Raw genomic sequence first — 14,223 nt, forward strand, 5'->3', positions numbered from 1 at the left:
AGGTCACGAGTGGCCGATCATGCTTTCCTAACTCCCTGATCAATACTGATATATGGCAAAATATAACATTCCTGCTCTTCATGCAATAACAGCATATAAAATTAAATTTTAAATAACTCTTGTCTTTCTTATTAGCTAACAGATCATTAAAATTCTTTGGGAAATGCATTTCCTGGCTCTTTTAAATGTCCTTAAATGAAATTCAGGTTGATTCCTGATATTACTTTTAACTCAGAACATTTATAAACTTCAAGCTTCTGTTTCTCAAGGTAACGTAAGTCTACTAACGCTGTTATTTGATCCAACCCCTCAAATTGTAATTATTTTTAGATAGAGTCCTTGCTGTGCTTGCAAGAAACAATTTAACAAATCTGAGGAGGTAGAGTGATCAAGAAACATGGAATCAAAATAAGAAGTGCATACTTCATTACTATCAGGATTGAAACAATGAACTACAAGATCCATTTGGCCTATCTGAGAAACTATTCAGTGACTCGTCAAACCCAACGGTGTAATGTGTGCACTTGCTACCCATCTCAAGAACTTGTTTATGGAAATAGAGCCAAACCATGAGTGATTTGTATATGCAACTTTTGTTCTGAGCAGTTGAACTTTCAAAGCTGTATCAGTCTGGAAACATTACTGGAAAAAACTGAGAACGCAATATAGGTCTAATTCATCGACCTCACCATTCCCCAACACAGAACATTCAATAATGAGCAGATGAAAACATTGAAAATTCGATTGATCAGGACACATTGATCAAGCTATTGATATTTTTGATTACTTCACATTCGAGGTCACACTAACTTTTCATTAAAATTTATTCCTGGCATAAAAGACATGCCCTAGATTAATGTTATAAAAACTGAAAAATGTGTATTACACGGATAAATACGGTATGTCAATTTTATCGGGCAGAAGAATAATTTTCCAAATTTTTCCTGAATTCCCCGACATTTCCAGGTTTTCCCGTTAATTATCGAATTCCCTGCCTCCCATACAGGTGGACACCCTGAATAACAGGGAATAGATATGGTATATTTATAAGGCTCAGTGCAAACCGGACCATGCATGGCATGTACTACTGGGGTGCATATTCCATCAGAAATCCTCAAACCATGTCAAACTTCCAACAGTCCTTTTAAACACCCATGAACATGGCAAAGAGAAGATAATAGGAACTGCACAGAAACCTCAATGCATTACTTGCGTGCATGCGCCTGAATCTACGGAACATCTAATGCACAAAAAGCAGCACGAGGGGTGGCCTCGAATGTATATTTATTAAACTTGCAAACCAATAATGTAAAGTTTGAAAACATAGCTGCTATACTGCCGTGGAATGCAGTGAAGATTTAGGTAACAGCTAAAACGAAATAACAGCGGATGTTATCACCATTCCAGAAATGGGTCGGAGAAACACCTAAGACTGCTATGAGAATTTTTTTCCTCCAGAGTTCAAAAGTGGTCACCAAAACAGTTCCCTAACATCATGCTTTTGATTTGTGAACCACATCAAGGAGAGCAGCTGTAAATTACTTGTGGTCTTAACACTTTGAAGACAATGTCACCCCATGTGGGGTGACGGACCCTCATACAAAATATAGTATGTCACCCCTCATGGGGTGACACGGCAGTGTGTCCAGGTCTTGGAACTTTAGGCTGTCGCACGAAACTAGCGCTACCATTCACTGTTGTATTGCATTGCTTGTTCACGTAAGGTGTTCATAGAGTGCAGCGCAGTGCCCATTCTTTTCTCAGCACGCTGAGCATTGCGCAACAAACAGTGGAATTTCTCTGACATTTGTCACCCCATATGGGGTGACATACGCAACCATCAGAATTCAATTATTAATGGCAAGGAAAATGATGTGGATTGGAGTCTATTATTGCTTTATTCTTACATACTGGTTGAGATTAGCACTCAGATGAAATTGTAAACCGGGGCTACGTGTGAATTAAAAAAATGTTTCTGCAAACCTGGGAATGTTCCCCAGTAATTGTCACTGGCTGATTTGGTTGAATCATTGCCCGATGCAGCACCGGAATCTTTGCTAGTGTCCTCACTACACAAACTACTGTTGAATTCTGACTCTGAAAAGGTGGCATCACACTGCAAATCCTAAATGTCAACATCTCTTGATTCAACTCTCGAACCCTTTTCAGGTTGTTCTATCTCTCTATCGGTAATCATGGCTTACTCAACACAAACACATAACATGAATTAATTTCTTGTCATAAAACTGTAAATTACAAGGAACTCGTTGAAAGGCGCGTAAATCAACAGCTCACAGTACAGAACACAGTGTTCCACAACAACAAAGGTAAAAAGGCCGTCACCCCTGTAGGGGTGACATGCGCTTTCTGTTGCGTAGTCAACCTAATAACCATGTCACCCCAATGGGGGGACACAAAAATAGTAACTTTGAACATAAAATATGTCTTTGATTATCATCTACGAATGAAATTACAAACATCCGTAGCCCACAACAACCTGAAAAATGTATACGGCATTTCAGCAGTTTACCGCGGAAAAAGCAAATGTACACGTCGACGCTAAAGTGTTAAGAGTCAGTGCCACCACATTTGATAGTTCCTCCAAATTCCTTGATAAAATTTGAGAGCAACAGGCAAAAAGATTCATGTAAATTTGATGAAAGGAACAAGACAGTCTCAGTGAAATTTATTTACTGCTTAGGAATTCGTCTCTTGAATAAAGTAACCAAAGGGTCGCACTGCAGCAAAATCCTATCTGAACACCTTCGTGATAAGCACCAGGAAAGCACATTCTTTAGAATTTTCCAGTTCTCTATTGTGTAAGGTTTGAATTTCTCTGAACTTTTCTTTCCTATTTGCACTCCTTTCCAGGTAGTAAGATACATGAAGTATACTTGTGTATTTCCATCCTGCCCAACTGAAGAATCACATCTACAATGTGAACATTTGTCCCTTCATGGTTTAACAAGAAACTCTTCTCTACATGCACTTTTAAAAATTAGCAGAGGACAGGAAATCAGAAGGTAAAATTCTGGAGGGTTTAGTAAAACAAGAGCCTTGTATATATAAAAATTTTAATGAACATTGTACAAGCTGTTCACACAATATTACAAATTAATATTTGTCATTGTGTCACCTTACAAACCTACCTGTTTTCCAAGATGACACCAACAATGCTTGCAATAAGGTAATCTTGCATGAAGGCCAAAACTCCGTCAGGAAACGAAAAGAGACAAGACATCTTCATTAGTCATGGTATTCTGGGGATACATTTGCAAGAAATCCTACCCAAGTGTAATTATTTGCTTGCCACTACACTTAAGTGATTCAATCCACTTTAATGCAATATATTAAGTGACCTAAATTCTGAACCTCAGCTTAGTTATTTAATTCAGACATGTACAATCCATTACAACTACAATACAACTGATCAAAGACTAATACCTGAAGACTTCAAATTACAGGGCAATTTACTCAGGACGAAACACCAAACCCACATTTACACCCACACTAACATCGAGGTCCAAAACTTGTGTCGATATAGGAGATGCCCAACAAATATCCCAGCCATCTAGAATTTACGAGCACTGACCTCCACAGCAGTTACGGTAAAGCTTGATCCATCCTGTCACAAGATTTCGATTAGGGATGCCATACACATTCCTGATCTCTGGCAGTTTCCCTTTTATCACAAAGCTGCAGTGCAAAACTTTTTAGCAAAGATGGACAAACATGCACGTTCAATAACAGTTACCCCCCCTCTACAAAGGGAACCAGGGAACCACCTTATTTCCACCCAGTGGTGGTCTGTACAAGACATCTCAATGCAATATTAAGGCATCACAACTATCAGTAAAAGGATCAACATTTCAATGGAACAATTTTAGTACCATATGATACTGAGGAAAAATTACAATACGATTACATGCGCGTAATATACAGTAATTATGCCATTTTAAATGAACACATTCCTTGAAATTTTGAAATGATTTCCTCCAGAAAATCCACTAATCTCATGTTTAGATGGATTCATTGCACTGAACACATGCCTGTGACACCATTGTGCAATTTTTGTATGACCATTATACAGTATGCAACATCTTTCAATTCCACCATTTGTCTGGAAATTACTTTGCAGAACATCCACATGACCGAGCGTACACCCAATCCAATAAACACTGCACGTTTTAAGAGTCTTTTATAATATGATCACCGTTTCCTACAGCTTCCTCTCCATTTGCAACATGTCTACACATTGACATGGCAAAGCCCAAGTAACAGGCAGACATTCTGCTAACATACTTTAGGAAAGGATCCATTTTAATCATTTACCATATGCAAGTCACAAAAAGTGTTTGGTCCCAAATCACCCTGTACCTTATGTAAGAGGCCTACCTGCAAAGTTTTCCAACTGAATAACCTCACTTTGCCCAGTAGTTTGACAAAATCCAAAATACCACTAGCATCTAGCTTTGCGACGATGCAAGAGTTTTTCAGAATTTCAAGATGCCCTGCACTTAGAAGTAGAATATCTGCTCCCTATTATACTGAAACTAGTCTGAAGTAACCCATTTTGTTTTGTAATACAAACACCTGTAGAAAAGTTCTGCTCTAAGGAACTTAGAATAGATGCATCTACTTCTACCTTACCTGGTTACCTGTGCTAAAGGATTGCCCTTTAACTACAATAATACTGATACATTCTGGAATATGAGGCTGACATGGAGAATAGACCACAAAGTAAAACTCCATCAGTAAAAATTAATCTACAACTGTCACATTTAATACAAATTAAAAACAAAGTTACAAATGAAACCTATAAGGTCACAGTCATTCTATTTTTATCTTTGATGAGATATATATAAGTATCCTTTGTACTGAATAAAGTAAAGAGAATGGAACAGTCACCAAATTCAAGAGGTCCTTGTAGACTACAATACGCAATCACACAACGCATTCCACGTACCTACATAATTCTGTGCTGTGCACTTGGCAACATTGTCCGCACATACAACTCAAAAACCTCAGAACCACTGACAAGATATATACCACTTGTGTCTTGATGTGACTGGGCTGTAAGGATGGCCTACACTGTGTCTCTATGCCTGGCGAATGTTGAACGGGGTTGGCTAAATCTGCTTGCTAAATCCTGCCACCCTGTGCCTCATTAGCCTGCCATGCCTTGTCATTGCCTTCACTCACTATGCCTGCCCTGTCCTGTCAGTTAGCCTAAGGTAGGACCTAAATGAAGGTTCAAGAAATGCACAAAACATGTTAGTTAACACCTTAACAAGAATCAACAGCTATATTATAAAACTGACACCCCGTCATAAATATAAACAATTACACATTCAATTATAACATATGTAACATCTAAAACTGATATCCTTTGAAGTAGCCTAAGTCTCATTTAATATTGCCTAAGATATGTGGATTCAGATCACATTTCAAAACCAGACTATGAACATTCGAACATCTTACCTCAGTCATACAGCAAATTAGATGCAAAGGTTTAGTATCTTCGTGCTCCACCTCCATAACCTCCACCTACGCCACCTGCACTGTAGCCACCACCTCCACCACCTAAAAATAAATGACATTTAAGAATCCTAACAAACAACGCATCACTAAAAGAAGGGTATGATTGACATACTAACCCGAATATGGGCTTGGTCTTCCACCACTTCCACCGAAGTTCCCTCGAACAGGGCCACCTCCATAATTCTGTTGGTATCCACCGCCGAAGCTATCGCTGCTCCAGTTACCACCACCACTGCTATAACCTTGGCCACCACCTTGGCCCCAACCACCACCAGCTCCAGCTTGACTGTCCCAGGGGTCACCACCTATTAGGAAGAAAATTTATTCCTGAAGGTTGCCAAAACAGAGTAATGTACAAAGACTACTGGCCTTATGTTTGGGCAGCAAGGTGCACTGAATGCAAGAACTCAAGACTAGGTATAGCTCTTTTACACTAAACTCCATCTCAAATGACCTGCAAGACGGAGGTGGGAAAAGAGGTTAACAGCTTACCCTTTTTTCCTCAAAATTTTTACAAATGTGTAATGTTAATTTCTGCATAAACATATCCACTCAATCTAAATTTTAACTTTTCACTGCAAAAAGTATTTTAATATACACTTTTGCATTATACCTTTACAAAGGGAACATGTCAACAGCTAAACTGCCATTGCATCCCAGTCTCTAATGGATAGTAAGACAAAGCCTTCATTCCACAGGCTTTTAAAAATGTCAAATGTAAAGTTCAGAGTGTAGTAGCTCCACGGCTTATGGAAGCTATGGAAGTCGGTCGAGTGATTAACACGTGAGAGGTTACTAGTTTTTATTTGGGCTGTAAATAATTACAAATTTTTAATGTCATAGGACTGTGCTTATTGACTGCCCGTCAGTACCTTCCCCTCCCCAACTGTTGGCTAGTGAAGTTTTAGCCTCAAATCATTTTGTTAGTGTGAACACTTTTGTGAACCTCTGGGGCATTTGTCCATGTGCAAGCCTGCAAGTATATCAGCGAGCTGGAGTTTTCATCAGTGTGCAATCTGTAGTATAGAAATAACCCGAACATTTATGCTCAGGGCATTTCAGAAGGGTAGCGTTTTCTGACATTTCAGGTTGAAATGGAAGAAAACTAAAGAATTCTGAAACTGTTGGGACAATGACGAACACTCGGAACTGCTAAGCACAAATACGGAGGGCTCATTACAAAGACAGCTGCTCACTGAAAAAAACTGAAGAGACCTACTGGAGTAAATGATGCTTATGCTTTGGAAGCTCTCATTCCAAAATTTAATTACAGGACTATGTGAACTAGATAGAACGTAAATACAAATCAACACTTAACATTCATGCACTGTCTACAATCGTTAGGATGCCTTCTTGAAATACAATAAGAAACCAGTTACCTCAAGTGCAGGGTCAAGGCAATAGAAGCATGCACTCCACTAGATGTCCAGAAACTTTCTCATTGATAAGGTATCAAATTTACGAACGTATGGATGAAGAAAAACTTAAAAAGCTAATTTCTAGCAGGAAAGACTCAACTGCAGAAATTCAAGCTGCCTTTGGTCTCTTGTGTCAGGAATTCTGAAAGCTTCCCACCTGAATTTGGAAGACCTTGATCGAACACCAGTGTAGAATACTTTCCAAATTGGATGGCTCGAGCATTACAAGTTCTTACCGAGAGCTCAGGCTTGGTATGAATATTGGACAGGAATGAAAATCACATTATGAAGTTGTGCCAGTCTAACTGTTGAAATTTGTAGAAAACTAATTATGTAATTAGTTATTCCACGCATTGTTGTGTTAAAACAATGTTTTTACTTTGTGGTTGAACAATGTCTTACTGTTAAATATTAGTTTTATAAAATTTGTTGCCATCAGAACAATGATAGTTAAGTTTATTTTGGAAACATTGGCTCAGCGCATAGGTACGTACGATGCCTGTACAGTAGAACCTCGATTGTACGTTCCGGAAGCTATGTTTTCCTGTATTAATCATTCAAATTAAGTGGTCCCGCGAGCATCCTAATTAAGTCTCGTAAAAATCCTGCATTATCCCTTCCTCGAAGAAATTAAGGATGGCTACGGCATACTTACGGATTTTGGTGTTCTAACGTCCCATCATTGCAGTAATTTGAGCAAGTACTGTAGCATACTGGAAAAGCAACCGGCAGCACACTTTTATCAGAGACCATCTTAGCATCGCATTCGGGTGGTATTGCTTAGAGAATCCTCTGAAATCATGAAGCAGTGTCCACAATAATACGAAGGAGACGGCGCATTTCGACAGCTTACTTTAAGACAGAAAAGTTTCTTCAAATGTTCGTACTTGCAAAAAATCCACACCACTGTCACGTCTTGTTACTTTTCGAGTGTATCGCTGAACAGGCTGTCGGCACCTTCCCCAGGGCACTAGTCTCTGGGCTTTCAGGCAGGAATCAAAACTGCTCCTCTTAAGGAACTAATTTAGAATTTTAATATAATTACGCTATCGAGACCAGAGCAGATTTACCTTGCATACATGAAGCCTATTACGCTTTTGGCCCTAATACACGACTGGGAATTTCACGTTTGTGTTAAAACGTCAAAAACTGCAGTGGTTTTAATTGCTAACGTTACATTTAAAAACTTTGTATCATTTCGCACTCGTACCGACTTACAGCGAGCGCACTTTCCAGCTGAGCTGAAGGTCACAAATAACCCGTAATTTTGAAAGTATTTATATTTTTACTCTTTCCAATTCATGATTAGCGATGGGCAGAATTGAACACAACACACTGAAGTTGAGAATCAATACATTTGAAACCTTTGAAGTCAATGTAAGCCTAATTCACATGGTACAAGATTTCCATAAACTGACTACGAACAGTATACCGGTGACCAAACTACAATGGCAGATTCATTGTAAGATTACCTTTGAGGAGCTAAAAATAGTCAATTTCGATCCCAGTCTAGAGAGCCAGGAATAGCAGCCAAGAGCATTTGTCACACTGACCATGCGTCACCTCGTAATCTGCAGGCCTTCGAACTGAGTAGCAGTCGCCCCGTACGCGGAAGGCCCAAAGGTGATTTAGTTAGGTCAGGTTTATGGGCGTTTGTAACAACACAAATTTCACTTTTTTAATGTTTGGCTGAATTGTTGATGGTTCATTCGTTCCTGGATTTTCTATTTTGTACGTTTTTCATTCACAGTCCCTCCAAAAACAGAACCGAGGTTCCACTGTATTTGTACTGTAATATTCCAGCTAAAAAGAAATCAGTTGTGACAAATACATCAGGAATAAATCTATACTTGTCTTCGTTAACTACGGATAAAAACCTAGTGACCTATGACGTTCGAGAATGCTAACTCAAGGGTGAAGGATAATAAGTAAATTATTACCTTACTTCCACCAGCTACATCAGCAAGTACATTAATCTTACTAATTATATTTAGTATCTTCATTCTTGTGATCATATTCATACAATATTTAAGGTTTACAGAATTAGTTATTGACCTTGATAGGGTGGTAGTAGTAGTGGCAGGTAATTTGAGATAGGGTATAAAATGCTGAGGAGAGAAAAGTGCACCACAGTTAAGTTTCCAGCTGCACAGAAAGTCTTTCCTTAATTTGATTCTTAACCCCCTTTATGTCACTATGGCTCAATTAGAGCCAGTACTAGGTTTGAAAGACCAAACATAAGTTTAGAATATCCAGCAAAAAAATTTGAAAAAAATTTGATAAGTTGAAATAGTCAATTATCTACATAACACTACAGGCAGACAGACTGGTTTAAAATCCCAAGAATAACTTCTCTGCATCTAATCCAACAGCTGCTAGTCTTTAAATCTGACTGGTTTACGCATGCAATGATAGGCAAGTGTTCAGCAGTTATCAGGTGGAGAATCAAATTACCATCCAACTATCCCCAACTTCAATACTATCTAAAGAGTAAAAAATACAAGTATACAAAATATCACTTATTGCTAACTTATATCAATGAATCCTAGGGATGGTACAAATTCTTATAAAACACCACGAACATGTCAAAAGCTACAAGAGACTTATGCTTGCTCAACTTCCAGGATCATTAATTCTGCAACACTGTGCAAGGAATGAAGCACATTTAATAACAGAATTATTTTTTTTAAATGAAATTTGGTTCAACTCTAGACATTCTGACGCATTTTTAACAGATCCGACATTGTTCAAACTACTCCCGAATGCCTATGAAATATATAAGGTGCTGGGATTCTAAATATTTTCAGATTTTGCCTGCGCCTAAAAGCAACAGCGTAAAGTTGCTGAAATCATTGGCAACCTGCACTAACCTCCATCCAAGTCAAACTGGCCTAGTCTGCAAATGCTAATTCATTTCTTACTTGAAAACTACCTTACTTATTTACACCCAATAAATATTTTTAAAACCGATGTATTTATCTGGATATGTACTGAAAAAATTATTTTCAAAGGAATTAGAATTTCCGAGACATTCCCCAGGGTTCTTTTAGCTCTTTCCTCCAATGATCTTGCAATACCTCCTATTGTAACTACTCACTGTCGAAACTCAAAACACAAGAGATTCGCAAGGGTGGTAGGTTAATAAATCAAAAGCCACCTTTTTGTTTAGCTCAACGTGTTCTACTCTGCATCACCATCGATTCTCCACTCCGGCAGGACAAGTGCAGGATGTATCAAGCAATTTCACTCAATGCAGTAACGAATAACTTATCCCTCTTAAACTACTCAACTTTACAAGAGAGACAAGTTAGCTGATCATCCCACTTCCGCGAAATGAACACAAACCGAAGGAGAACGACTTGAAACTTCGTACCCCGAATCAACGAAATCGGTAAGTCTCAACAAAAGACATGTTCAATTACCACCCCAGCCGCCACTACCGTAGCCACCACCAGTGTTCCAGTCACCTCCGCCTCTGCCACCCCAACCTCCAGCTCCACCGCCGCCACCTGCAGCTCGTGGACCACCGCGACCACCTGCTCTGCCTCCAGGACCAACACCACCAGCCATCTCAGCTTTGCTCAAGGCCTTCTTCACATCAATATGTTTCCCACGGATCTGGTGACTTCTCTGCAAGCATATCTTGTCCACAGGGTCATAATCGTCGAACTCCACAAAACCAAAACCTCTCTTCTTCCCAGTTTCCTTATCGGTGACAATGGCACAGGAAATTATTGTACCAAACGACTTGAAATATTCTCGAAGGTCATCTTCCTCCATATCCTCCTTCAGCCCACCCACAAAAAGCTTCTTCACAGTGGCTCCAGCTTCAGGACGACCAATTTCCTGAAAGAACACACATTCAATGTAGATTCAGGATTAAATGTACAATGCTGCAATAACAAGTGCTAATGGTTATGGATTAACTACATTTACATAAGACCAGACGGGTAGACTAAATCAAGGAATTTGGCACAATTTGACCAGTAAAGGGAATGACAGCGAGGCAAAGGTATGAATATGACAGATTAAAGTAGATCTACACTTGGGGGAATGTTCAGATCTGACTCCAGTTCACTGGAAGTGGCATGAAGTCAGTTAACAAGAAGGATCAGCAAATTCAACAATACTAGAACAAAAGTGCACTCAGCCATCCGTGTTCAGAATAAAGTAGTTATAAAATCTGAAATAAGGTGCCGCAAATATTGCACTTCAGTGGAGAATGTGAAATTGCGGTTAAGTGAAATACCCAGAGAAAGACCATGTTGCAAAAACAGCAATACAATTATTCTAGAGCTTCTTGTGTAATTATAACACACAAAAAAAGCACAGATATTGAAACAGTGAATTATAATGAATATTACTGCATTTTTGGATAAGTGAAACACACAAGTAAATGAAATATCTGAAGTTTTCCACCTTAGACCTATTTTTCATCTTCCCTGGAGTTGAAGATCGGGATGATCCTGCTGCTCATTCATCAGTACTTTTGTTTCCCCGATGTTAATGATTTCAGCTATTCTGTAATCCACAAATCTTCATCTTTCACCTAAAATCTTCCCTATTTATACACCTCAAGCAAATATTTTCAAGATATAAGTATTCCATCCAACGATGTACTGAAGCATTTCACAGCTCTTCAGGTAGAAGACACTTCGGCTGCAATCAATGTGCTGCAAGTGATTCCACTTGGGCACAAATTATCAATTCGTGCAGCCAAAGGACCTCCTAACAGAACTTTGAAAAAATTTGAAGGAATCCTTCAGTAATATTCCCTGGAGTTCTTTTAGCCCCTTCCATCACAATTTTGCATACCTCCAATTGTAACTTCTACTCATACTGCCAACAGGTAAGAAGGGTGCAGTTATCTTCTGCTCCCAAAATATACCCTCTCATTGCTAATTTCACGAGACTGGCTGCGGGAAATGCACTAGAAGACTTCTTAAGCAGTTTTGACTCGACTACTCCCGATGATTTCACTGCTTATCCACAATGCATTTCAAACCTAAATGGCCTGAATGATCTTTGACATATTTTAGGGAACATATGGATTATGAAGACACTCAAACAGTCAATAGCAAAGCTTAGGAATTCCCCACAAAATAACCAATTGAGAACAAGATTTATTTATACACTTTACACAAAACAAACTCAATTCAATGACCACAAAATTAGTTACAGAGAAAATAAAACAAACCTGTCTAGGGACAGCTCTCTTAGGTTCAACAACTCTGCCGTCCACCTTATGAGGCCTTGCATTCTGAGCATCATCAACCATGTGAGCCCTAGAATAAGTGATGAAACCAAAACCTCTCGACCTGAAAAGAGAAGAACACTTACAGTATACACACAAGAAACCTAGTATTAAATGTAATTAAGAAATAAAACCAAACTGTCTAGGTAGCTACACTTAAACTATAGTTACATCAGCAGACCTCTCTGCAGGCTCATTTAAAAAATTGTTTCAATAAAATGGCATGGATAATACAGCTACAGATGGTTTAAATATGATCTAGGAAGCAATACCCAGTTTAAAAAAATTAAGGAACATGCATTGTAACGTCTGGTGTGAACTTAATTTGGTAGTGAACTGTCAGGTCACCCCTTAAACAAAAAAACAATATCAGTGCGTCCATGTGTCGTGAGGTAGACTACTGTGGTCATTTGAGCACCACCACTTCAATGCAGGAAGGATAGACTTTTTGTTGTGTTGCTGTGGATCTCAATGTCTCTCCGTCAGTTATTCAACGCTTGTGGAATCGCTACAATAAGACAGGCCAGTTCACAACAAGGAGGGTTGGACAAGATTGTGGACGCATGACAACCCCTCAGGATGACCCGATATCCGACCATCGGTGCGTTGCAGCATTCAGCAAGTGCCAGAACTCCCAAGACCTCGGGAGGGTCACTGGAGTCACGGTGTGACCAGACAGTAAGGAACAGATTAAGAGAATTGCCCCTACAACCCAGGCGTCCTATTCAGTGTTGCCAACTTATATTTTCAAGATCCGATAAATACTACTAAAAATCCGCTAAAATTCCGCCAAGAAATCCGATGTCAAATAACGAGCAATAATAATAATAATAATAATAATAATAATAATAATAGTAAATGTCTGCACTCACCTTATCTGCGAGTTTGACTGGGATTAACCACCTACCTGTGAGCAGGCAAGCTAAAACTTTTAGGCGTTTTACTGACGGGTGCCAACTAGGTGAATCCTCAACGTCATAGGGCACACACAAAAAAGGCCAGTTCATTAAACTGGTCTTTCATAGCACGACTATAAATGTTGCTCTCCCGCAGTTTCATTATCTGTCATTTGTCAGCTAAGAGATAAGTAACTTTTCCCCACGCATTAGAAGTTTATAATTCCATGATCTCGTAACATCAAATCCAACTGCTATAATAAATCTAGAATTCCGCCAAATATTCTGCTGTCCGCTAAATGATATATTTCTCCGCCGACAGTCTTCTAATTCCGCCAAATTTAGCGGAAAATCCACTAAGTTGGATTCAATAGTGGTCCTGTTCCGAGTGCCCGATTTAACGCAGCAGCATCCTATCCTACAACTGTCCTGTTTGCCCATGCCCACATTAGTAAACTAGCAACTTCGCCAATGGAGACCAGTGTTAGACCGTTTCTGCGAGCATGTCTTCAAATGCTGTCCAGGAAGGACAGATTCAGACAAGGTTCAGGTGATTTGGGGTGGCTTCAGTATACGGATCTTGTCTAGGGTAATCTTACCGCGGAGGGGTACATCAAGCAGATACTGCTGCAGCATGTGTTGGTTGCTGCATATGGTGTTGGCCCTGAATTCGTACTCTTCCATGACAATGCCAGGGCTCATGTAGCACACATCAGAGCTGTCTTGTGAGAACTGGACATTTAAGAAATTGAATGGCCACCAGTGAGTCCCGACCTTAATCCCATCATGCCATGTGTGAGATAGACTTTACGAAAGCGTTCCTGGGTGTCCTGTTGCAGACTCCAAAGGGGCTCTCATTGAAGAATGGGACCCTAAACTGCAACGTGCATCTACTACAGAGCATGCCTCATAGGTACCAAGCTCTGATAAATGCTTGTAGGGGACATACAGCATACTGAAGTTCTCCAACTGAAAAAAATCACATCCAGGACTTATTTTTAGACGCTATTTGGCCATTTCCATTTTATGTTCTGGAAATTAACTCAAATACATCGATTTTCTTCTGTATACTTCAACGGTAAAGAATGAAGGTTTAGTTAGTAATATACCTGGG

The 14,223-nt window shown here is 39.3% G+C and overlaps 1 protein-coding gene across 3 annotated transcripts in view; it reads right to left on the reverse strand.

The window, feature by feature from the left end:
• Positions 1-4,761: 4,761 nt before the first annotated feature.
• The window catches only part of LOC136866165 (heterogeneous nuclear ribonucleoprotein A1, A2/B1 homolog), a 31,015-nt gene continuing 21,553 nt past the window's right edge, over positions 4,762-14,223 (reverse strand). For 2 of the 3 annotated variants that reach the window (XM_067142891.2, XM_067142890.2), the window contains exons 3-7: positions 12,157-12,277; positions 10,382-10,805; positions 5,658-5,846; positions 5,482-5,583; positions 4,762-5,241 (exon numbers count right to left, since the gene is read on the reverse strand). In XM_067142891.2, the coding sequence (XP_066998992.1) occupies positions 5,513-5,583; positions 5,658-5,846; positions 10,382-10,805; positions 12,157-12,277 (805 nt within the window). In that variant the 3' untranslated portion in view covers positions 4,762-5,241; positions 5,482-5,512. The remainder of the gene's footprint in view (positions 5,242-5,481; positions 5,584-5,657; positions 5,847-10,381; positions 10,806-12,156; positions 12,278-14,223) is intronic. The other variant, XM_067142892.2, reaches the window with a different exon arrangement.

The sequence above is a fragment of the Anabrus simplex genome, chromosome 3 (assembly GCF_040414725.1).
Source record: "Anabrus simplex isolate iqAnaSimp1 chromosome 3, ASM4041472v1, whole genome shotgun sequence".
Classification (NCBI taxonomy): domain Eukaryota; kingdom Metazoa; phylum Arthropoda; class Insecta; order Orthoptera; family Tettigoniidae; genus Anabrus; species Anabrus simplex.